The 24,640-nt window shown below is 52.9% G+C and overlaps 1 protein-coding gene across 3 annotated transcripts in view; it reads left to right on the top strand.

Annotated features, from left to right (window-relative positions):
- The window catches only part of NSMCE1 (NSE1 homolog, SMC5-SMC6 complex component), a 31,877-nt gene extending 9,974 nt beyond the window's left edge, over positions 1 to 21,903 (top strand). For all 3 annotated transcript variants that reach the window (XM_006201224.4, XM_015236829.3, XM_072942813.1), the window contains exons 3-8: positions 13,838 to 13,959; positions 14,934 to 15,011; positions 16,194 to 16,340; positions 20,093 to 20,209; positions 21,067 to 21,187; positions 21,685 to 21,903. In XM_006201224.4, coding sequence (XP_006201286.1) covers positions 13,838 to 13,959; positions 14,934 to 15,011; positions 16,194 to 16,340; positions 20,093 to 20,209; positions 21,067 to 21,187; positions 21,685 to 21,764 — 665 coding nt within the window. In that variant the 3' untranslated portion in view covers positions 21,765 to 21,903. The remainder of the gene's footprint in view (positions 1 to 13,837; positions 13,960 to 14,933; positions 15,012 to 16,193; positions 16,341 to 20,092; positions 20,210 to 21,066; positions 21,188 to 21,684) is intronic.
- Positions 21,904 to 24,640: the final 2,737 nt, after the last annotated feature.

The raw sequence follows: 24,640 nt of genomic DNA, 5'->3' as shown, positions 1-24,640 counted from the left end.
GAAAACGCTTTACTTGCATTTCTGGTTTATTACAAAGGATACAACTCGAGAAGAGCCATATGGATAAGACGCACAGGGCAGGGCCTGGGGGCAAGGGTGGTTTGGAGCTTCCACGCCCTCTCTGGGTGCTCTGCCCTCCTAGCACTTTGATGTGTTCACCATCCTGGAAGCTCTCCAGATCTCATCACTTGGGGATTTTTTAAATGGAGGTTTTATTACACAGGCATGATTGACTGAAGCATTGGTGATCAGCTCAGTCTCCTCTCTGCGTACTTGTGGGATAAAGCTGTAAGTTCCAAGCAGCTAATCAAGGCTTGGTCCTTCTGGCAACCAGTCCCCATCCTGAAGTTATTAGTCACTAGAACAAAAGACGCTCCTGCCACTTTATCATTCAGGAAATTCCAAGGGTTTTAGGAGGTCTGTGCCAGGAACCAGGGACAAAGATAAAGTCTCTTACACCACAGGAAGGAATGGGGTGAGCACTACAATTGCCTCAGCTCACTGCCATGAGAGAGTTTTCCAGCCACGGCACGGGAGAAACCCAGGCAGAGCTAGACAGACTCTCTGAGTTGGGGAGATGGAGATGAGCGTTCAAAGAGACAAAAGCAGCGAGGGTTTGCAGGACAGAGTAGGGGGGGAAAGAGATGCACAGAGAGAAAAGCAAAGATCTGTAGAGGACCCCTCCAACCCATCAAGGATCCAGCCGACAGCTGATCAGCAAGGGAACTCCCGGAGGCGAGGGCAAGAACCAGCTGGAAGAATCAGGGAAACAATGTGGGATATTCCCACAGGGCTGGGTGTTGTGCCTGTTCCAGGCCCCATGGCTTCCCTGGTGAATTCTACCAAGCATTCAAGGGAGAAGTAATACCAGTTCCACCCAAACCCTTCCAGAAAATTGAAGAGAAGGAAACACTTCCCAACTCATTCTGTGAAGCTTGCGTTATCCTGCTACCAAAGCCAGATGAAGACATTGCAAGGAAAGAAAACTGAAGACCAAGATCCCCATGAACATAGATGCGAAAATTCTAAACACAATGTTAGCCAATCTAATCCAGCAATTAAAGAGATATTAAAAGAATCGAACAAAAGAAAGAATAAAAAAGAAGATATAGTATGACCAAGTGGGGTTTATCCCAAGAGTGCAGGATTTATTTAGCATTTGAAAATCAATCAATGTAATTCACCATTTTAACAGACTGAGAAAGAAAAACCATATGATCATCTCAGTAGGTGCAGAAGAAGCAATAAACAAAATCCAGTATCTACCCTGGCACGATGCAGCAGAAGTTTCTTACGGAAAACTAAAGAGATCCTCAGTGCATACTGTAGTGACAGAAAGTGGGCCAGTGGTTGCCTGGGGATCGCCTAGGGGAGAGTTGTGAGGGGTGGGAGACAGGGATTACAAAGAGCCGAGAGGAGACTTTTAGGGAGTGATGGTTATTTTTATTATCTTGACTATGGTGATGATTTCAAGAGTGTGTATGTATGTCATAACTTACTAAATTGTACACTTTACAATTGTCAATTATATCTCAACAAAGCTGTTTGAAGAAAATCTGCATCTACTTTGCTACTTGGTAGCTGTGTAACTTTAGTCAATCACTAAACCCCAGAGCTTTAGTTTTCATGGCTGTGAAGTGGGACTGGAGATACCTGCCACTCAGGGCTGTTTGTAAAAATTATGTATGTGATCTGTGATAGGTGCTTTGTGGCCTGTAAGTGTCCAATAAATGGAAACAGGTCTCCAAAATGTAGGAAATTCTCTTGGTCTCATAAGGCCCTGCATCATCTGTGTGGGACCCTAAGAAAATAGATGCAGCATCCAGGAGAAGCATCCTTTCTATCCTGTATCCAGGGCTTACCTGGAGAGGCACCTTCCTTGGGGTCTGACTCACAAGAGAGTTGGCAAGTAGTTGTAGTATGTTTCCTAAACTATTAGTTCAGTTTCCTAGAAACAAAGCAAGCACGGTAGCCTGAATTCTGAAGCCTTCGCAAGAGGTCCAAGGCCTCTTGGGAGGAAGTGCTTGGTCCTGATGATGTTGTCGGAAAGTGGTACTGCCCAGTGCAGAGCTTGAGGGGGCCCTGAACCCGAGACTGACTCTTGGTTGGAATGTGTGTCATCGATCACGCGGCTTTACTGGGCAGAAGCAGAAGGTGGCCACAGCCCACAGTTTCATGGCAACAATTGTCTCAAAGTTATTTGCCTTACTAAAATGTTTTGGGGCTGATATTTCTGATTTTCTTTTTTTTTTTTTTGGTTGACCAAGTTGGATTTTAGAGGATCACTAGGTCCAGCCTCCTCATCTGGCAAAGCAGGAGGCAGAGGCCCCTAAACGCCTGTGCGCTGTGTAGCTGCTTCTCACGCTGGCTCCAGGCCCCCCACTGCTGAATGCCGCCTTCCAAGTAGGTGCCAGATTCACTGAGGGCCTTCCTTGCCTGAAGCTGCTAGGGTTGCTTTTTAAATTTATTTTTTATTTTGAAAGAGTTCCAAACTCACAGGAGAGTTGTAAGAATAGTACAGAGAACCTTTCCCTCCTGAATCATTTGAGAACAGGTTAGCAGTTTGAAGTTCCATCACCCCTACATTTTTTAGGGTGTGTTTCCTTCTGGCAAAGACATTCTCCTAAATAACCACAGGCTAACCATTAACATCGGTGTTAACATCGGTTCATCACTGTCATCTAGTCCACAGACCCCACTGGAGTTTCTTCAGTTGTCTCAGTGTTGTCTTTTTTAGCAAAGGATCCACCCTAGGGTCATGTGTCACATTTAGTTGTCATATACGCCTCTTTAGGCTCCTTCAATTGGGAATAATTCCTCAGTCTCTCCTGGAGTTTTATGACCTTGGTATTTTTGAAGATTACAGGCTAATTACTTTGTAGAACAGCACTGTCTGAGAGAAATACGATGCCATATGTCATTAAAGTTTCCTGATAGCCACATTAAAAAAAGCAGAAAGAAACAGGTGAAATTAACATCTGAAATGCTATCATTTGAACGTGTGATCAATATAAAATAAATTATTAATGGGGTATTTTACATTTTTTAATGCTACGTCTTTGCAGTCCAGTGTCTGTTTTACATGGACAGCAGACCTTAATTTGGACTAGCCTCACTGCCAGCGCTCAGTCCCCCTGTGCGCCAGGGGCTGCCGTACTGGGTAGCATAGTTGTAGAATGTTCCTCAGTTTAAGTTTGTCTGGTGCTTCCTGCTGATTCAATTCAGTTTATACATTTTATTTTTGTGGAAATAATACGGAAATGGTGTTGTGTTTTTGCATCCTGTCTGGTGGTATACAGTGTGGATTCGGATGGTATCTGCAGGTTTCTCCACTGTAAAGTTACTCTTTTTCCTGTCATTAATAAGTATTTTGCAGGGAGGGACTTTGAGATAAGGTAAAAATCGCTTTGACCCACTAGTTTTACCATTCATTGGTGTATCGTCCCTAAATTTGTTCATTCTTAAATGGTTACCAGAATGATGTGAGGTCCTGTTCTATACTCTCCAGCAGTAACATTTTATAATTAATTATGCTATATTGTTATGCTTTAAATTTTAGTGACTTTTAAAATTATCTGTTGTTCTCAGGATAAATTAAATAAAGTATCTAAAGTTTAGGTTAAAAAATTAAGACGACATTATTTCAGTGAGCAGAATAAATAATACGATGTTAAGGCAAAAAAAGAAATAGTAAACTGAAATGCATGTACCAAAAATAGATGAGAGACACAGTGTCAGAGTGTCAGAGGAGCACTGGGGATGACAGATATTTTCCGTTTTTGTCAAACCTTGCATCAGCCCTCATCTTAGCTGTGTTTTTCTCACTCAGATTTGCACGGCTGTATCTGCTGCATTGTCTTGGGGCCTGTCTCAGGGCTCAGGCACATCGCTGGGTGGTGTGCGTTAGTGGCGAGTCAGTGATGCTGTTGACTTTTTGGTTTAGTATTCCATCTTGTATCTGCAGTCACTTCTGTACGCACCTCCTCTTTCCAAGGAGGACTTAGCGATGATTAGAGGCTGGTTCCAAATAAGTTTTCCTCCTGCTTGTAATGATTTCATCGTACACTTCTCCCCTTTCGCCATGATGAACAGTTAATAAGCTTGCTAACGACAGCCCACTTGCCTTTCCAGTTAATCAAGGGGCATTAGGCTTGTGATCATAACTGAAAAGAGGCATAAAGTTAGCATGAAAAGGAACATCTCAAATGTGGCTTGATGAAGTCTTCAGCTGTTTCACAGCAAGCAGTCTTACTTGGGCAGGGGTCTTTGGGTTCTGGAAGCTCTGCAACCACAAGGATGTGAGTGTTGTTGCTTTCAGGTCTCTGGCTCTTGAAGAGCTCGCTGTGTCCGAATCGCAGCCAGCCCTTGATGGCTTCATGCAGCACAGCAACGCGGGGCAGGGCGGGGCGGTCCCCAGCAGTCCTTTCAGGCCCGTACAGGCTTGCTGAGCCGGGACTTGTGTGTGCTGCACACTCTCCTGGCGCGGGCCTCCTTTGGTTTGGAACGCATCTTGTGTTGGAACCCCGCCGCGAGGGGAGGGGCTGTGAGGGGCTGTGGGAGGACTGCGGACGGATTCCTCTGGAGGGTCAGTACATGCACCACTGGCAGGAAGAGTGAAGCCATTTTTTGAAGACACAGATTCAATCAGGGACTTGGGAAAGGTCTTTTTTTTCCCCACTTTCTGAGTCCCAGCTTCCTGTTTTATAAAGGAAATCTTATCTACCCCAAGGAAAAGTTGTGAGGATTAAACAGGGAACTTATGTGCAGTGCCTGGCACAGAGCGCTTCCTGGTATGTGTTCAGTGTGTGCTGCCTGCTGCCCCTTCCTTCCTCGTGTGTCCCTTTGAGTCATCTGATCTCAGATCCCCGCAGTTGGGGGTGGGAGGTGAGGTACTGGCACTCAGAAGATCCCTAATGTTGGTAAATGGTGTGATAGCAATTATTATGTAGGCCATAAGGCTGAATTTCTGATGCTCGGATTTTCTCTGAAAATCTAGGAAGTATAGTCACTATTTCCTTGTGGAAGGAAATTATGAATGTAAGTGCTGGGATGGAGTGTGAGTGACAGAAGGAAGGCCAGTGTGATGGGAGTGTAGACTGAGGGGGTGCACAGGAGTGTGACTAAGGGTGAGGGGAACCACTGGTAGCTTCTGGGCTGTAGGTGATAGTGCCAGGACCTGGCTCCACCCTAGCTGCATGTGGAGGACAGGTGTCGAGGGCTAGAGTGGATGCCAGGAGATCATAGGAGGCCTGTTTCATACTCAGAGGCAAGGTGGTGGGGACCCAGAGGAAGGATGTCATGAACTGGACGAATGTGGCCAGAGTCATCTCTCTGGTGGCACCACCGGCCTGCACACGCCATTCAGCCACCGTCCTAACCCCTGCCAGGGACAGGGCACAGAGCCAAGTCCTGCAGGACAAAGTGTGGACACAAGCGAAGCCCACTCAAATGAGAACAGGCAAGGGCTGTCTATTCCCAGCTCGCCCCAGCAAGGGAGTCAGCCACCTTCGTGTGTGTTTTGGCAGAGACTGGATGGCAGGCAGAGGAGGGGAAAGCTGGACAGTGGAGAGGAGGGACGGCTCCAGCTGTGCCCTGACTGGAGGCTGCCGGCTCAGGGAAGCTGGGGGTGGGCTGACTAGGGGCAGGACATCCTGTGATTGGTTCGGGGAGCATACTTGACTTTTCTCTGGCTGGTCCTAAGTTGGAAGCAAGGACAAATTTAAGGAAGCTGTCAGTTATTCATCAAGCCTTGGTCATTTTGAGTCAGAGGTTATTGTTTGGCTTCCTGAACTGGTTGCTAGAGATAGTGGTCTGACTCCCTGCAAGTCTGACTTACAGGAAGCTGGCTGGCTTCCTGGGCTGGTCCCTCCAGATGACGGGCTGGCTCCCTGGGCTGGTTGCTGCAGTCTGTGGGTCAGAGCCCTGTCTTCACGTCTGGTCTGCCCACTGTCCATTTGTATATCCGGTCACTCGGAAGAACTTATGTGACACAGTCTGTTCCTTTGTGTTGCTCACTGTCCAGCTTCTGTGAGAGACCATAGCCACCTGTCTGTTGGGTCACGGGACAGAGTGGGTTGCGCTGTCACTGGGCCTCTGTTACAGCAGGGTTCCAGCCCGCATCAGAATTTGAAAACTGGTAGAATGTCACTGGGATTGAGCTCACAGGCACGGTTTGTTTGCCCCACAGTATTTCCAATTTAAAAAAATTAATTACCATGTTAAAAACAACAACTAGGAGATTTCTCATAAAAATCCGTATATTGGGCATGTGGCCAGAGCAGAAGAGCCCTACCTCTTCTGATGGGACTCGTGCTCTCCACTTCACCCTGTGTCCGCTCGAGCCCACATCTGTGCTTCTTGCGTGGCCTCTGTCGGCATCTGGTTTGTCAGTGTCCACAGGCTCTGCTCCGGTGAAGCCTGGGGGAGATAAAGCGGAGCTGCTGTTACTCAGCAGGGGCGGCGGCTGTGCCCCAAAGGCCCCTCCTCAGCTCCCTGAGTCTCCCTGGGGTGGGCGGGGGTGGCGCTGCCGTGCGTCTCGGTGACAGATGGACCACCTGTTTTCAGGGGGCGAGTTGGAAGTGACATGCACATTAACATCATCAGCAGTAAAGTGCTGCTGAAGGAGGTTTGGTTTTCTGTGACTGTTTACAGCATCATTTGGACTTTGCCCTGCCTGGGCACCACCACGATGAAGAGTCGGTGCCGCTCTGTTGCCAGAAGTACCGACCAGTAGACCTCTGGCCAGGGGACTGGCCGATGGGTAAGTTTATGGTGCTTATAGGGACAGTAGGCGTCAGCCCCTGTTGTCACTTCAACGTTTTCATGGATTTTAGGGCACCTGATGCATGTGACTGAGATGCAGGAGCTGTGCCACGTGCTGTAAAGTAAGTTTTATGCCCTGTCATTTGAAATAAGGCCAAAGAGGAGACTTTCTAGCTGAAATAATCTCTTGACTTTGGAAAAAAAGGTCTCTGTATACTTGGAGACAGATCTCTCAACAGTAGATTTAAAAACAGCCCATTATTAAAAAAGCCTGTTCCCCCGGTACCATCAGAGCCCTGAGCGAATCTCCCTTGTTCCGGGACACTGTCATTTTTCTCTTTGTTGTTTCAGACTCCTGAGGGTTAAGGCATCCAGCTATGTTGCTGAGCACTGACATATTTTTTTAACCTTTTATTATGGAAAAAGTCACAAAAGTAGAGAGAATAATACAACGAAGCCTCATGTACTCATCACCCAGTAAAAATGATAACTCATGACTAATGTTTTATCTGTACTCCTAACTACTTACCCCAGTCCCACTCTGATGTAATTCTCAGACCTCATGGCCTATCAGAGTAAGAATTTTTTTTTTTTAATGGATGTTCAAGTCCTTTTGTCACTGTGCCAGACTGAAGGTCAGACCTTTGATTTCTGGTCCAGACTTTGTCACTTGCTGGCCTTGTGATCTTGGGTAAGTCCTTAACGTCTCTGACAGTTGGCGTTCTCTTGGAAAACAGTGACTGTCCCGCATCCCGGCCCACCTTGGCCATTGTTCGTGAGGGTCTGATGAGACCCTGGGGGAGCAGAGCTGCAGTGCTTGGCGAGTTGACGCAGGGTGTAGAGAACTGCTTGTCTAATGTATCTGCCACATACAGCTGCGCTCCTTCCATCCCCACCCTCCTCAGCCTTGTTCACCAGCCACACTGTGGAGGTGCCACTGTGAGTGCCCATCTTTCCACTCACATATCTGAGTGCTGAGAGGCTCATCCTCCTCAAGCAGTTGAAGTGAAAGCCATGGGCTGAGACGTGATGCTCACACACACTCTGGCCCAGTGTCCCTGCCGCCTAGCCTCTCCCAGCCTGGGGTCTGCTCTCGGGCCCAGTGTGCCCTAGAGCCCACGTCTGGTCCAGGGCCCGGGCTGCGCCATCCTCAGCGCCGTGCTCAGGAGGACCACACAGTGGGCCCCATTGGATGAGAGGGCTGTCATGGGGCAAGTTGGCCTATAAGTGGTTTGGTCCCCTGGGGTCTTATTTTTTACTGTTATTTCCTCTGCCTAAAATAGCATTTCCTCTGCCTAAAAATTTCCTATCTGTGGTGCCTAGTTTGTTGCCCAGTCATTAGGGCAGCAGACTTCCTGCTGTCCAAGTACACCCTCGGTCTCCACAGGCTTCTGGGAAGGAGGGACTCCAATTAACAAGAAGAGGTTTGTTGGTTAAATTAAAGTTTAATTTTAAAAGAAAAGGAGATGATATATATATAGTTGTGGCCAGAAAAAACAATCTCTCAGAATGAATTGGACCAGCTCCCGCCCCTCAGAAAGTGTCCCCTCTGTTCAGTGCTGCCCCAGCCTGTCCATCGCCCCAAGTCCCATTTTTCAGTTGCCCCAAATGAAAGGCATTTCCTGCTAAAGAGAGAGCTTGTCTGTCCTCTCCTGAGTCCTTGGCCTCTAGTTGAGCTCCTCCCACAGCAGTGTGTGCTGACTAGTCAGGGCTGGACCACCTTTCTTTGCCAAGGGATGATGAGGGTTGGCCGGGCCCAGCTCCCCGTAGTACCCCATGGGCACAGCCCTCTGTCATCAGCACTGCCTCTGGAGTCCTGACCAGGCACTGGCCAGGCTCTTTCCATCTTTCTATGTTGGCTGAATCCCTCTTTGTGCCCTTGAAGGCACAGTGCTAGGTTCTGGAGAAAGGTCGATGGGACCTCGGTGGGGTCTGGGATCGAGAATGTTCTCCGAGGACATTGCTCTGCTCTACAGAGTCTGAGTGGCTTCGTGCACAGGAGTGTGGGCTCTGGAGTTGGCCAGGCCTGGGGTCCATTTCCATGACGGGGAGCTCTGGGCAAGATACCTCTCCAAGCCTCTGGTATGGAAAGATGGCAATTATAGCTCACCTCATGGAGTTAGCGTTCTCACAGTGATGAAGCGAGCCAGGCTAATGAGCAGTGCCAAGCACGTACTAAGGTGATGACAGCCCCACATATGCAGGCCCGTTATTCTCAGTCCAACAAGGGCAGCTTCACCCTAGCCCATAAGAGAGGCACAGGTACACCCTGCTTACAAGTAGAGGGAACAGCTGGCCCCAAAGATCTGCAGACCCTTTCCTGGTCCAGACACGGTGCTCACTGCCCTGGTTAGGGTGTCTCCTTGCTCTCTGAGAAGAGGCAGTCATAGTAGGTCCAGGGGCTTGTTCTTACTTCTCGTAGCTGGTCTTCCTGTGTCGATGACTGCCGGTCATTGGTGTGGACGGACCCAGCCTCTGATCCAGCTCTACCTGCAAAAAACCGATCTTTTTTTCTCAGTTGGCTCAGGATTCTGAAGGGAGGAGCACAGTTACTCATTAGTTGTCTGAAGTCCCTCAGAGTGGTAGACCCAAGACTGGAGACAGCTGCCTCAGAGTCACGGCATGTGGTCTGTATCACATATAGTTTATCATGACCATGAACTCATAGGATACTGGGGCCAAATGTATTCTTGGACACTCCTTCAGTCCAGTTAGTTCCTACAGATTTGCACACTGTAGCTTTTTCATCATGGGCTCCAGGAACAAGGGAGGGAGAGGGGCAGAACAGTGAAAATTAGCTGGTTTGAAGACTTGGTTTGGGGAAGCACTGATCTGGTGTTACCTTGACACTTAATGGGCATGTCAGGGATCTTGGTGGCCAACAAGAGTTCCCAATTCTGGACAACTTAAAAAGAAATGTATTGGGAGGCTCTTGGGAAAGGGACACACAGGACTGATTATGTTTAGGGGCCAGGCTGGGGAACAGGCAGGAGCCAGAGGGCACAGGAAGTATGGCAGCACCTCACGGCCAAAGCCACCTTCCCTCTGTAGCGGCTGGGCTGGAACCGCCTTCAGCCATCCCTTGGTCCCTTGCTTAGATTGAGAACGTGTCTGACAGGCTGAGTGTAGGTTCTGGGCCCACTCCTGGCTGACCTGAGATCTGGCCCCCTCAGCTTCCTGCCCTCTGCTTCTCTGGATGTGGGTTTATTCTCCCACCAAAATCACACTTATGGGGAAAGTAGGGCACCGGACTTGGTAAGTGGAACGCAGTATGATGGGGAGGAAGTGCTTGAGGGCTGTAGGCGGACGGAGCCAGAGCCCAGGAGCCTCATCTGGTGTGGTCAGGGCAGGCCTGCTGGCCAGGGTGCCAGAGGGTCAGGAGCCTGGCTGGCTGGAGCAGGGGCTGGTGGTTGACAGGGGGTTGGAGGAAGTATTCCAGACATGTGCGAGGTTGGACATGAGGTGGTGGGTAGCCTTCAGGGATGAGAGAAAGGGAGAGACTTGCCTGGGGTCCCACCGAGGGGCAAGGTGGGACTGCGCTGGCCCTGCTTGGTCCTGTGGCCCCGGCTGCCTGTGTTGCCCCTGAAAGGTCAAGTGGTGGGGAGTGTTGCTGAACATACGAGAAGCTTCTTCCCTGCTTGTGATTAAGACAGAGATGGTCCAGTGCAGGCGTCTGTGGGGAACCGTGCAGTGGCAGTGGTGGAAAGGGACGTGGCCGGGCCCCTGAGTGGGACACTGACATGGCGGGAGGAGAGGACCAGCACCTGAGCACATGGCGGGTTTCCACCATAAGGACAGTGGTAGAAAGTGGGTTGTTGGCTTTTTTTCTTATGAAAATACATTGAAAACATTCATGTTTCTGAAAAGTGAGGCTGGACAACAAACCAGAGGTGGTGGGAGAGGGGAGAGCTCAGGGCGGCTATTAGGCTCACCTCCATGCGGACGAGGTTTCTGGAAAGTCCAATGTAGTAGGATGCTTTTGATCTGCCCACAGAGTACATTTTTCTGAACGACACCCAGGAGAGGCCTTTTCGGTGGAAAATGTGAATTCTCACTTTCAGAGGGAGGTGGGACTTGCCACTGTGTGTGGGGTTGGGGGACGGGGTGGTTCCTGCCCGTGAAGCGTCCTGTCAGTTGGCGGGAGGTGGTTCCTGAAGGCCTCGTCACCACGCTCCCATCTCCCGGGGTTGAGTTGGTGGCCATGCAGGGAGGAAAGGGTTCCCGGCAAGCCAGGGGCACAGGCTCAGGCCTCACAGCCAGGCCCACGCGCCCTGAAGGGATGTTTCGCATGGCGTGGAAGAGGAAGAAGGGACAAGAGCGCTTTGTGCCGGGGCAGCAGAGAACATCTCAAGAGAAAAGGGCCGTTTGAGTTGGCTTTCGCAACTAGTAGACAGAAGTGGGAGTGAGAGGAGGGAGGGCATTTCAAAAAGAAGGGTGCGTAAGCAAAGGCACGGGGGCAGAAAGTATCACTGTCTCACTCTGGTCGGTTTTTCAGCAGCTGTGGCCTTTTTTTTTTTTTTTAAATTGCAGTATTGGCCTTGTTGCAATGGTCTGAAACTGAACCCACAGTATCTCCAAGTTATGCCTGTAATGGCTCCCCAGGATCTGTGAAGATGTTCCTTACTTGGGAAAAGAGACTTTGCAAACATGATGTAGTTAAGGATTGTGAGATGAGGGGATTAGCTCGGAGCATCCAGGGGAGCCCAGTGTGAGCAGGGAGATCCGGATAGGAAGGAGGCAGGTGGGACAGGGGTGAGAAGGGGCTATGAAGGCGAGGCTGAGGTCAGTGTGAGGCGGGGCCACAAGCTGCAGAATGCGGGGGCCTCCAGAACCTGAAAAAGGCCTGGGGAGCAGGTCTCTGAAACTTCCAGCAAAGATGCCACCCTGCTGACCCTCTGTAGTCCTCTGGCCTTCAGAACTATAAGATGATGTGTTATTTTAAGTCACTAAGTTTGTGGTACTTCATTCCAGAGGCAATAGGAAGCCAGTGCACTTACAAAGGTAGAAATCTAGTTTTTAAAATTGTTTGCCCCAGATGTTTAGAAAGAAGGACGTAGTAGGGAGTGATATAAAGTGGAAAAGAATATTTGGTTCAGAGACTTAAACATAAATAACAATTTTCATTTTTAGCAAAATTATACAGACACAATTTTAGAACTAAAAGCAGAAGATTATGATAAAACATGGTGGTGTGGAGCAGGATTGCTAGGGAGAAACGAACCGGAAGGGGGTAGATACATTTGTTTGACAGATGCACACGGTGCTTACTGTGCTGTGCATCATTTCAGAGCCTCTGTGCTCATCTAAGGGTCTCTGTGACAGTCCTCCTTAGCCGCCGAGGTGGACCAGAACATTTCTAAGGTATCTTTCAGCTCTAAAGTCCTAGATTAAAAACACTGTGGCCAGATTTCATCATAATACTCCTGTCAGGATTTTTGCCATATCCACATACCAGCTGTTTGATACTAACTTTTTACTTTACTTTTTTTTTAACTTAAACAACTTTACTTATAATGGAAGATTAGACCCCTGCTGTGCTTTGCATATTAGTATTACTGTCCTGGTCTTTGTCATTAGCTTTTCTGGGTCCCCTCAGTAGACACCATGCCTGTGTCATGTCCGTGACCTCCACTGCCACCAGCGTGATTTTTTTTTTAATTTGATAATATTTAGGTGTAAGGGAGCTTGCAACTACCTTTCTCTGTAAGCAGCCAAACAGATAAATGTCAGGGGTCCTGGGATGACCCTCTCATCTTAGTCCCCTTCCTACCTATGGCCTTGGTCATCAGCATGGTGGGTAGCCTTCCAGGCCTTTTCCCTGCAGTATTGTTTTGATGGTTTTCTTATTTTTTTTTTAACATAAATGTCATATTGTCTGTTTTTCAGCTGCTTTTTCTTTCTTAGAGTGACTTTTTTAAGGCATAGATCTTTTGAAATTACTTATTTTAATAAATGAAAACAGTAATACATACTCTTGGTTTAAAAAGTATCACAGAACAAAAGGGTAATTTCCAGACACAAGGCTGCCCATTCCTCCTCTGCTTCTGACTCCGCTGTCCACAAGAGAAAGGTCACGCTCCCCTTGCCCGCAGATCACTTGTGTGATCTGGCTCCCACTTCCTGCTGCAGCCTCATCAACCCTCCTGCTAGTCCGCTGTCCTTCGCCCCGGGCCCCTGCAGTGCTGGATGGGCCGCCCCTCCCTGGGCCCTGTCCACACCCCGTCTTCTGACAGACTGATGGCCCTAGAGAGTGGTGCTGGCTTCCTGGTGTGTCTCCAGGCTGTGTGCCTCCCATGGAGACAGAGGCAGGGTGGCGTACAGGCCAGAGCAGAGGGGCTGTGGCCGTGCTATTGGGGCTCACCACTGCTCACCGTGCCTGGTGAAGTAAGGCCACACTGGGCCAGGTGAGTTGGCCCCTCTCCGCATCACGCATCACGGCCTCCTCACCTGAACTAGGAGGCTGCCAGTGCTTGCCTCGGGGGCTGCTGGCAGGATGGGTTCAGTACTGTGTGAACAGCGCTCAGACAGGGCCTTCCCTGGGGCAGGTGCTCAGCGTGGGCTGCTGGTAGTTATTCTTCACTGTTGCGCCCTCAGATCAGCACACTGGGCCTGGCGTGTAAATGTCCAGCGTACATCTGGATGTCGAATAAAGGGAGGAAGGAACCGAGGTAGACCTGACACGTGTGTTAGGACGTGCAGGGGCAGCGGCTGCAGTGGGAGCACACTGCAGGTTCTGAGCACACGAGCGGTGCACCGAAGTACCGTGTGGGGGACAGTGACCAGGCAGCAGGGAACGGTGGCAGCAGAGGAGGCTGGGGGCTGCCGGCCAAGACAGGAAGACCACGGCAGGCTCAGCTGCCTTTTCCTGGGCCTCTCTGCTTTGCCGCACCCTCCGTCTCTTTGAATGCTCCAGGAAGAAAGAAGCCACAGGCACTGGCACGCGCCCAAGGCCGGGGCCTTGGGCCATTTCTGGCTTTGCTGTCTTGTGTTTAGGTTGATGGGAGGATTGAAACAAGCTACACTTTTTTGATGAAGCACCACCCCCCGCCTTTTTTTTTGGCCTGTTTATTTCTAGGTAATGCTACTGTAGAGAAGTTGGAGGACTTTATCAACAACATTAACAGTGTCTTGGAGTCCTTGTACATTGAGATAAAGAAAGGAGTCACGGAAGATGACGGGAGACCCATTTATGCGCTGGTAAGTGCAGAGCCCCCTGGTGGACGTGTGAGGGCCTGTGGCTGACACAGCGCATCGTGCCAGGTGCGTCCTTAGTGGGTGAAGGCGCACCTGCCTCATCAAGGGCCCGGCCCGCCTCCCTAACTCTGCCCCACCTCCATCCCCGTGCTCGCTGCCCGCCCCGTGGTCTGCAGCGTCCTCTGTAGTCATCAGGGCTGGGGGTGACAGAACCTCAGCGCTCACTTCACTGCCCACATGGAGCCCTCACCCAAGACTTGGCAGCATGCATTTATTTTGGTTGTTGCCAGTTCTCTGCAAGAAGTTATTCCACATGAATGGAATATTAGGATTCCAAAGGAATAAAATGCCATTTCATTTGGAATAAGACATAGAAGCTCTGAAAAGAAAAATGCGTGGAACCCCTAAGGATTGAGACCCATTTGGAGCCTCTTGTTGTTTTCAAATTTTCCCTCCTAGCTAGGGAACGAGGTGAAATAGAGGGGAGGTGACAAGCCCTTGTCCTTGGCTAGGGGACCGCCGGAGGCCATCAAAGGAGATCAGACTTCTACCAACCAGGCCCACACAGAGAGGGGCTCTAGCCCAGGGTTTCCCAAACTCTGTCCCATGGCAGGAAGGGTTATGGAGTCAAACAACATGGAAATGCTGGGTTAAATCGGTAAATCAGATTTCCTTACCGCCAGACTTTTCAGTGCCTTTTGTGTTTGAAGCTCTGTTAGCATGCAGAGAAGTCTCCCAGAGTCACCTGAGTTTGGGGAGATGCTGTACAACCCAGGGATTTCTGAAATCTCTGAGAATTAGATACACTGACTGAGCTAAAGATTTAAGCCTGTAATACAAGACTGGTTACAAATTTACCCCTGTGGCCCACAGTGCCCGGACAGGTGCTCGGTGACTGGTGAGGCAGGGTGGCAGGGAGAGCCAACAAGTGAACTGACAAGTGACTGGCCTGAACCTCATGCTGACTTATTTTTTAGGTGAATCTTGCAACGACTTCAATTTCCAAAATGGCCTCAGATTTTGCAGAAAATGAACTGGATCTGTTTAGAAAGGCTGTGAGTACAGTAACTCCCATTCCCCATCGGGTGGGCTTCTTACGGGAAACTTCTGTCTTTCATCAGAAATCAAAACTGCAGTCCTAGAGGGTTAGCACTGCTGCCTGAGAAAGTCCTTTGCAGGGGATGGCACCAAGCGCCTGAGCCAGGTGCTGTCATAGCCACCAGGTGTTTGCTGGGGATGTTGCCACAGCTGCCTGGGAAAGAAGGGCTGGTCCAGGTCTGACCCCGACTGACTGAGCAGCAGTGGGCCCCGTGGGTGTGTGACGCGAGTGAACAAGCGTTACTGCCTGGTACTCCCAGTGCGGCCAGGACCAGCAGCAGCACCACCCAGGAGCTTGCTAGAAAGGCTGAAGCCCAGGCCTCACACAGGCTGTTGGATCTGAACCTGCATTTTAACAGTGCTCCATTTACGGGTCACACTTGAGAGGTGCTGCTTGGCCTACTCCGCTTTGGAGCTGTTCATCTTGTCACCTGGCTGAACATCTGGCTAAGACAGTGGTTCTCAGCCCTGGATGCACAGTATAACTGGAAAGGTAAAATTAATGCAGACATTCTGGCCTCACTCCAGGTCTGTGTAATACATCTATGAGGACCAAGTTTTAGAACCATTCCTTTCTAAGCAGCCAAGGTTGAGAACCAGGTTCTAAGACGCCAGACACACCTGTGTGTGCAAGACACCTGTCTTCCCAGGGGCTCCGCCCTGCTGTGTGTGGGTAGAAGTGTTAGGGCAGCTTGCCTGCTGGCCTCTCCCCTCCCCTGGTCCATGTGCCTCTGCAGCTCCCCAGCGTCCTCTCCTGCTGGCCCGCCCTGGCTCTGCAGTCCTGCGCTTGTGGCTCCAGCCTGCCCCTCCTCCGGCCAGCCTTGCCGGCCTGCCCACCTTGAATAGGAGGGGCGCCGTGTCATGTTCCTATTCATTCCTCAGCTTCTCCATCAGTAGGACATGGATTCCCCCTTCTTGATTTGAGGGCGTCAGGCTCATTCATTTAGGATGGTTAAAGGTCAAAACTGAACATGTCTATGGCTTTTTGTGCATATTATTAAGTTGTTTTCGTAAAAGAGCTTGCGCTTCTGCCTGTGACAGGAGCTGTTTCCCTGCAGCCCTGTCAGAATTGGTATTATTGCTTAAAAGTTGTCTTTGCTGATTTAATAGATGGACGTGGTGCCTGCTGTTTCTTTCAGTTGGAACTGATTATTGATTCAGAAACTGGCTTTGCGTCTTCCACGAATATTTTGAACCTGGTTGATCAGCTTAAAGGCAAGAAGATGAGGAAGAAGGAAGCGGAGCATGTGCTGCAGAAGTTTGTCCAAAACAAGTGGCTGATTGAGGTACTTTGTCCTGTGACTTCTCCAGCCTGGCTCACTCTTTAGAATGAATTACAGTTTTTCCACCAGAACCGTGTTGTATACAATGGATGTCTACTGAGCCAGGCTCTTTCAGGCCCCTTATCTGCTCCGATGCCCACACATGACCTGTCCCAGGAGCCCCAGGCAAAAGCAGCAGAGCCCGGGGCTGTGTGGGCGTGTGGGCCCCGGGGCTCCGGTCTGTGGGCCCAAGGCAGTGTAATGCAGTGGTTAGGAGCGGTGCTCTAGCATCAGCCCTGGGCCTGAATCCCAGTGCAGGTACCCTTGAGTTCCCCATCTGTAAGAGAGGAGTAATGGCAACCACCTCTGGGGGTGTAGGGAGTGTGATGAGGCCGGGGGTGTCAGGTGCGGCTGCTGGGCCCCCACGGGAACCGCTGTGGTGATTATCGTCAGTGGCACGCTGTTCAGGACCCACGCTTCTCACTTTTAAGGCTCTTTCACTTAGATGGTGGCCCTTAAAGAACAGAGGATGCACAGCAAAGCATCTAGAGAGGAGCTGTGCAATCTGTGAAAGGTGCAAGTTTCTAGATGCCCCGTTTCTAGTTCTACTGACAAGCAGCCAGAAGTTTCAGTTCTTTTTCCACAAATGCACCAGTTTCCAGGAAACCCGAGCCGGACAGGCTCAGTGCTGTCCAGTTTACCACAGCTCTGCCCCTCTGTTGTCTGGTCGGGGCAGGATGTGCTCACGTCGGCCCCCAACTTCCTCACTTGGTGGTCAGACCCGTGGCTGGAGGCTGCTGCTGTGGCAACATGATGCTTCACTTCCTTTTTGGGGAGAGCTCGCCTCTGGAGTCGAGGTGACAAGTTCTGAGTTACTGATCTCTTGTGGGGGGGTGGCCCTGGCAGTTTGACCAGAAACACAGTTCCTGAGGTACTTTCCTGACGGGAGGAAGTGTCTGGAGAGGCCACAGTGCCGAGGGCAGGGGTGGCAGGAGCTCCTGGTGGGCTCCAGGATCTCTGGGCGTGTCTGCACGTCACGTGCTGGGACGACAGGGAGCCCCTTAGCTCTGTGTTGTAGCTGATCCACTGCAGCTCTGGGATCTGGACAAAGTCAACACCTGGGAACTAGCAGGGCCATATTCAGGCCCCAGCATGGGTGACTGCAGGTCCCCATCAGTTGCTTTGTCAGAGTTTTTCTTCCTCTCTGGGGTGGATTTGGCAATATGGAACATTCTTGGGCAGCTTGGGTCATAACTGACTGTGCTCTGTCCTCGGGCAAGCTCTCAGGGCTAAGACTGTGACTTCATCCTTGTACCTTGTCACATACCTGGAGGCGCTCAATAACTGCTTCCTGAATGGTGACTGGGCAAGCAGATAAAGTTCCAGAGGGACAGAATTTACATGAAATTTACTGGAAAAAATGATGCAAAAAAGCCTCGTAGATAAGGCAGTATCTGTATTCACATGGGACTATGCCGGTCTGCACACCTCTTCCCCTCTGAGCTCACCCTCTGCACCCAGGTGCACCCTTTGCACCCAGCTTTGGGCCCGAGAGTGGCCGTGCACATCAAGCACAGGCCGCCGCTGTCCTGTCACAGTGCAGGGATGTGAGCCCATCTCTGTCGAAGACTGTGCTTTACTGCCCAGGGCAGGGGCGACAGAAGGAAGGCACATGCTCCTGGGGTCTGCAGGGCGTGCACTGGGCCCAGGCTCCCGTCATCTCTGCCTCTTCCTCAGTAAAGTGGGGGCGGCCCTGAGCTCTGGTAGGATGGCAGCCCTGGGGTTCTGTGAGCTGCCGAGCCAGCGAGCAAGCTCTGCGTGAACAGTGGCCTCCTTGGCCCCATGGTCCTTGTGGGAGCCCCTGGCTGGCTGACACCTCAGGCCTTGTGTGGACAAAGGAACAAACCCAAGGCATGCTGGTGAGAGGCACCCCCAGGGCCTCCTCTGGCCTTGCCACTACCTCTGGCAAGTGGCGTCTTGGTTCTGAGCCCGTTTCCCATCTGAAGAGCTAGGATATTGATGGCTCTCAGGGGTTTATTTTGGGAGGGTCAAGTGCTTTCTGAACTGGTTGGCACGGGGCAGGGTGGGGACTGGGTTGCTGGGAGTTCTGTGGCCCTTTGCAGGAACAGCTGCAGGTCCAGCCGGTCCCCCTGACCAGCCTTCTGGGGACAGCACCTTGGTGGGAGGGACCACATCTTGAGTCTGTGCCTCGGCTTCTCAGAAGCGGGACTTTGCCCGGGAGCTGCACTGTGCAGCCCTTGCCCCAGCGGCACTGTTCACTACGGCGGGGCCTCCCCAGTGCATGGGGAGCCCTGCCTCTGCGCCCGTGGGAAGCCCTGCCTGGCGCGGAGCTGCAGCCCATCAGGAGGCCTTGGAGTGGAGAGTGGTCGGGGTCAGCGGGGGAGGCCCCAAGATGGAGGAGGCTGCAGAGAAACTGCGGGTCCTCAGAGCAGGGGTGTGACTGCCAGCTGCATGTCTGCACCTCCAGGACCACTCCCACTGCAAGATCCCAGCTCCGGGGATCTTTAATGAGGCCTGGGAGATCACTCGGGTTTTGATCTGCTTTGGAGTCGCCAGGGTACCCCGCCTGCCCCTCCCTGGGATAGCACCCTGAGGACTGAGGGGGATCATGAACAGTAAGCACTGGGCAGAGTTCCAGGCATCTGGTGGATGCTTAGTGACTGCAGCTGGATCCTGACTCTGAACTGGAACTTGCTCACCCCAGGCCTGGGTATTCCTTGAGATGAGGTCCACTTAGTCTTCCCATAGACGTTTCTCATGGCACTGCCAGGCGCTGGGCCTCACGCACATCAGGTGCTGCGGACAGAGTGAGCAGAACCAGACCTGGTCACTGCCCTCATGGGGCTCAGGGTTGGAGAGGTCAGTCCCACATCTCAGTGCAGTGGTGTTTCAGATAGAAGGGCAGTGGGGTTGTATGACAGCTTTAACAGAGGAACGTCCCCTTGACGGAGGAAGGGCCACTCAGTTGAAGGCTGTGGAGTTGGCAGCGGGGGTTGTTGGGCGGGGACAGTGGTCCAGGCGGAAGGAACAGCCTGCGCTCCAGCGGCCATGATGGGCTCAAGGAGCTAAGGCCGGGCCTCTGGGGAGATGGGGGCAGGGGGAGCCTGGAGGTGGGAAGTAAGAGATTCGATTCTTCAGTCTGAGAATGGTGGAGAGTCTGAGGGCTGGGCCTCACAGAGGTCAGGCCACTGGAGAGGCATACAGAGGGGCCAGGGTGGGCTCAGAGAGCAGCTGCAGGGTGAGGATGGATGAGGTGGTGGCCGTGGAGGTGGGGCATCGTTACGGACTTGGGGGCTTTTGAGAAGGTACCAGCCACAGGGCCAAGGACGGCCTGGGAGCCAGGAGCTGCTCTCTGGGGGTGGGGTGGGGTGGGCGGGCTGTGGGAAGGAAGGAAGGAGTGGGCACCTGGGTATGGGCAGTGCAGTTCACCCCGCAGGGACACTGCCTCCCTCTCCTGGCCTCAGTGTGCTCATGGCAGTGGGGCTGGGCAGGGCTCGCTCGGGTGACTGCCGTGCGAGGTCGGTGATCCCGCCTGTGAAGATTCAAGGTGCTAATAAAGAAATTCGGGGGTGGCGGTCCTCACCTCGACTTCCTTTGGGTCTTGCCTGAGTTTTCCCCACTTGAGGCTCTGCAGGGGGCCGGCGTGGACGCCTGCTGCGCTGGGGTGGGTGTGCAAACTTCTGCTCCTTTCTGGGCCTTGGGCCGTGGGGGTGCCAGTGTCATCCAAGAGCGCCTCTCCCGCCCGGCCCCTGCAGAAGGAAGGGGAGTTCACGCTGCACGGCCGGGCCATCCTGGAGATGGAGCAGTACATCCGGGAGACGTACCCCGACGCTGTGAAGGTCTGCAACATCTGCCACAGCCTGCTCATCCAGGTACCGCGGGGCAGGGCGGCGGGCGCCTTCTACAGCTCTCCTTCTGGGCCCAGGCCTCTGGCACTGCCCTGGCCTCCTCCGACACAAGCAGATGTGGGGCGTCTCCTCAGATGTGTCCGAGGATGAGCACGCAAATGCCTGCGTCTCCTCCCTGGTCCCTCTGTTCTAGCTCCAGGGCTCTTTTTATTAATTTTTCTCCAGGAAGGCTCTCAGAAATCTTTGGTGTAGCCTGTGCTATCTTGGCGGCTGTGTGGCGAATCTCTTCCTACGTCAGCTGTGGTTTTCCCGTCATGTTTTACCCTGTGAACTTCGTAGGGCTTCAGAGCAGCTGGGCCAGTGCTGGACATTTATGTTTTCCTCCTTTTCTCTCAGTGCAGTCGCCACCTGCACTGGGGTGGGCCTCTCTGCGCATCCATCCTTGGGCCCCCAGTGGTGGTTTCCTTGGGTTGAATTCCTAGGAGTGGAACTTCTGGAACAGAGCGTGCACACAGCTTTTTAAAGCTTCTGACCCACATTGCTGAACAGCCTTCTGAAATGTGGCAGCCATCCTCAGGCCCACTTGCAGGGCCCACGTGTGCGGGGGATTTGGGGCCGCCTTGCTGCTCTGCTGGGCCTGGCCTGCCACCCCCGCCGCCGTCCTCTGGCCATTGGAGTCTTGAGCTTTTCCCCTCTGTGCTCATTTGTCAGAATTCTTTACTAAAACCCACTGCACTGAAGACTTTGGGGTTGTTCTGATTAGCCTGGGGCCTGGAAGACAAAAAGTCAGAGCCTGCAGGACGTTTTCCTTGCAGCTCCCTGAAGGTTTATGGACACGGGATGTGTGCCAGGCGCCCTGGCCATCGCCTTTCTTGTTTCAGGGTCAAAGCTGCGACACCTGTGGGATCAGGATGCACTTACCTTGTGTGGCCAAGTACTTCCAGTCCAATTCGGAGCCGCACTGCCCCCACTGTAATGACTACTGGCCCCATGAGATACCAGGTTCGTGTCCCTGAGCCCTCCCTCTCCTGCTGGCCTCCAGCGGGAGCTGGGCTGGCAGGGTAGAGCGCGTGCCCGCGTGCTGGCTGAGCAGGGACGGGGGAAGGAGAGGACAGGGCACTCTCAAAAGGGCTCCACACATGTGCGGGACCCGAGCCCCACGCGGTGAAGCAGCTTCTGCAGTCAGGGGAGGCAGGCTTGCTTCCTCAGTTCCACAGGGCTGTCTGGAACCCAGTAGAAATCCAAGGCCTGTGAGGGAGGGTCAGGTGTAGACAAGACTGTCCCTGGCAGCTGTCTTGGGGGTGGGGGAGGAGGGAGCAATGAAAGGGGCCTCCCCAGCTCCCTCAGTTCATTCATCTGTCAGCTGGGGCTACTCCTGCCTCCCTGGAGTGTTAGCAGTGAAGGATGTCCCACAGGACAGAGTCCTTGGCACACGAGTGTGGCTGTGGATGTCAGCCAGCCCTGCCATTCACGGTACTTTGTGGCTTTTTTGTGTACAGAAGTCTTCGACCCCGAGAAGGAGAGAGATGCTGGCATCTCCAAGTCCAGCAAAAAGTCCTCGCGATCCAGGCAGCACTAGCTGGCGCTGCCATCAGGGGAGTGACTGCGTGGCCTGGTGGGACGAGGCATCGTTTTCCTGTTGCACATGAATCACCTCCTTTGTTTTTTACGTTCCCTTGTTAACAGGTTTGGAATAAACTTACTAAGTAGCTGCTGCATCCTCCATCTGTGGATATACCTGTGTAGGGTTCATGTCGTGGCCTTCCCCTCCTTCCTGGTGCTCCCCAAGAGCTGGGAAACCCTTGCTCCATTATGAGGCTGGCAGAGCCCCTCCTGCCCAGCACGCCTGGGAGGCCACTGGCTCAGGACAGCTTTGCCTTTGGCCACTTGTCCCATCCTCACTGGCTGGCCCGACTTGGACTTGTGGGAGCCTTGGCCCCCTGCCTCCATGCCCCATGGGCCACACTCTCTTCTGGTCCAGGGTGGACTGGCCTGGCTGGCCTGAACGGCCTGAGACCGATGGGCAGGACTGGGGGGTATGCTGTCCTCACTGGGCCCTCTGCCCCACGTGGTGACCAGCAGCCCCGCCCTGCAGTTGCCCCAGTCAGGAGTTGGCCTGGATCCCCCGCTCCTTGGTCCTCCTGCATCAAGCCTGTCATCACGTCTTAGGCAACCCACCTGCCAGATGGCCCTCAGTCCCACAGCCGCTGCCCTAGGCCAGGTCACCTCCCCATCCCTCGGCACAGCTCACCTCTGCTCCCGGCTCCAGCCTCCTCCACCAGTGACCCTCCCACAGTGCCTGATGCGCTCCTGCTGAGATCCTGCGTATCTCACCGCCTCTCCCCTCCCACTTCTCAGGGTAGAGCATTTCTTCCCGTTCCTGAATGAACCTGTTCCTCACCTCGAGCCTTTGCGCACACAGTTCCCCCTGCCTGCCTACTCTCCCCTCTCCTTGTGTCCTGCCCTTGCCGGCTAACCCCTGTCTGCCAGTTAGGTCTTGGCTAGGCTGTCACCACCTCCAGCTCCCAGTCCCCCACTGCCCTGCACTCCCCTGACCATCACACTTAACACACTTTTAAGTCCCTCTCTCACCTCCTTTCCAATTCCAGGATCAATCAAGACCCCTTCAGTCATGATGGAAAACCCAACGCAGACTGACTTAAATGAGGAAGGACTTCCCAGAGAGGGTCCTGCAGGAGAGGCTTGAGTTATTGGTTCCAGCGATGTCACCAAGCATCTGTAATTTCTGTCGCTGCCCTGTTGTCACTGAGTTCTCATGTTGGGGCCTACAACACGGTCTCCCAGCACATCCAGCCTCTTTCTTCATGGTAGCAAAATGGCTGCCATGCTTCCAGGCCTCACCAGGCCCCATCATCAGGAGGAGGAAGGCGGGTCTCATTTAGTGGCTCCCCCATCCCAGCAAACATCCAATCTGGGCACTCATGGAGGTGGGGATGGGAGAGTCCAACTGGCATTGGCAACCTGGGGCTCACCTCTGAGCTGAGGGTGGGGCAGCCCCTCCCAAGCCACATGGCTGAGTGACGAGGGTGATACGACCAGGCAGAGGGGAGATGAGCTGTGGGCGCCAAAAGGGTGGGGTATCCCCCACCTGTGCGGCCAGGGATGCTCTGCTGGTTCACTTCCGTCAGCCCAATGTGGCGCAGGGTCCAGGTCTGGCCCGAGCCCTCAGGCCCCCCTCCCCTGGCAGTGAAAGGCATTTAGCTGGATCACCAGGAGCCAGCCCAGACCCCAGCCCAGCGTCCTGAGGGCAAATAACAAAACTTGGTGCAGCTCCGTGGGAGCCCTGACCAGGAGGGGAGTTCAGCTGTGTGTCAGAAACCATCCCCAGCACCCCTCCACCCCTCCTGAGAAGAGATTTCTCAGAGGGGTAGGAGGAAGCTTGCAGAGAGACGGCAGGGCAGGAGAACTGATCTAGGAAGACGGACCTTGGACTTGGGGGTTCTGGCTGGACAGACCCATTCCTGTCACCAGGGCACTGCTGCTGCCATAAATCGACTCCAGCTGTTCCATTCTTCCTCCAGACACACCTCCGAGATGCAGGTGCAGGAAGGACCGGGCTGACACGCCCTCCGACTGCACTCACAGGGGCAGGGGAGGATGGAGGCCAAGGGGCCAAGAGCAAACCAGCACACCACCACCAGGAGGGCAGGACACTTCCCACAGCCGGCTTCCTGCCTGTCCCAGCGAGTGGTGGGGTGCTCAGGGCGAGGCAGGGTCTTACTGCGCAGGCTCGAGCACCTTGCCGCTGGGACACTGGCCTCCTGCTACCAGTCTCCCCTGTGCTGATACCACCGTGAACTTCCTGCGGACCCCTTCACACGGCCCAACCAAAACCCTTACCTGAAATTCCAGGCTTGCCCAGCACTCAAGGCCCCTGTGATCCAGCCCTGCCCACCTCCCAGCACAGCTGTCTTCCAGGGCTCTGCTCTCCCCTGGTGCCCCTGACTGTCCCTCCAGGAATGACTGGATCAGGGACACTCACTGCTCTTCCCATTTCCAGTCTCCTCGTTCTGGGCCCTTTGCACACAGCAGCACAATCGGACCGTGTCCCTCTATCTCCTCTCCAGACTCCCCAAGAGTGTGAAACATGAGGTGGGCAGGGCCCTCATCCAGCTCGAAGCCACGCTGTATCTGACACAGGACTCTGGGTGCCGAACAGGCATCTCAGTGGGTGCATCTCCGACAGGTGGGAGGTGGGGTCCTCGTGCCTGCATCGCTCCTTGGCTCTGTGAACAGGTTGGCCTTTTGATTTCTAGAACCTTTGGTCCACATCCCTCAGCACTGAGCCAGCCCTCCAGCCAGGACACCAGCAACACTGGAGCCTTGCCTGCCTGACAGCATATGAACGTTTCCTCTTCTACTGTCTTCCCATCTGACAAGGGGCGTTTGCTCGTGGCAGCCTGGCCCTGAATGTTTTCAAGAACGGTTCCTCTG

This window comes from Vicugna pacos, chromosome 18 (genome assembly GCF_048564905.1).
Source record: "Vicugna pacos chromosome 18, VicPac4, whole genome shotgun sequence".
In the NCBI taxonomy this organism is placed as follows: Eukaryota; Metazoa; Chordata; class Mammalia; order Artiodactyla; family Camelidae; genus Vicugna; species Vicugna pacos.
Note: the sequence above shows the minus strand (reverse complement) of the source record. Positions and strands in the feature narration are given on the sequence as shown.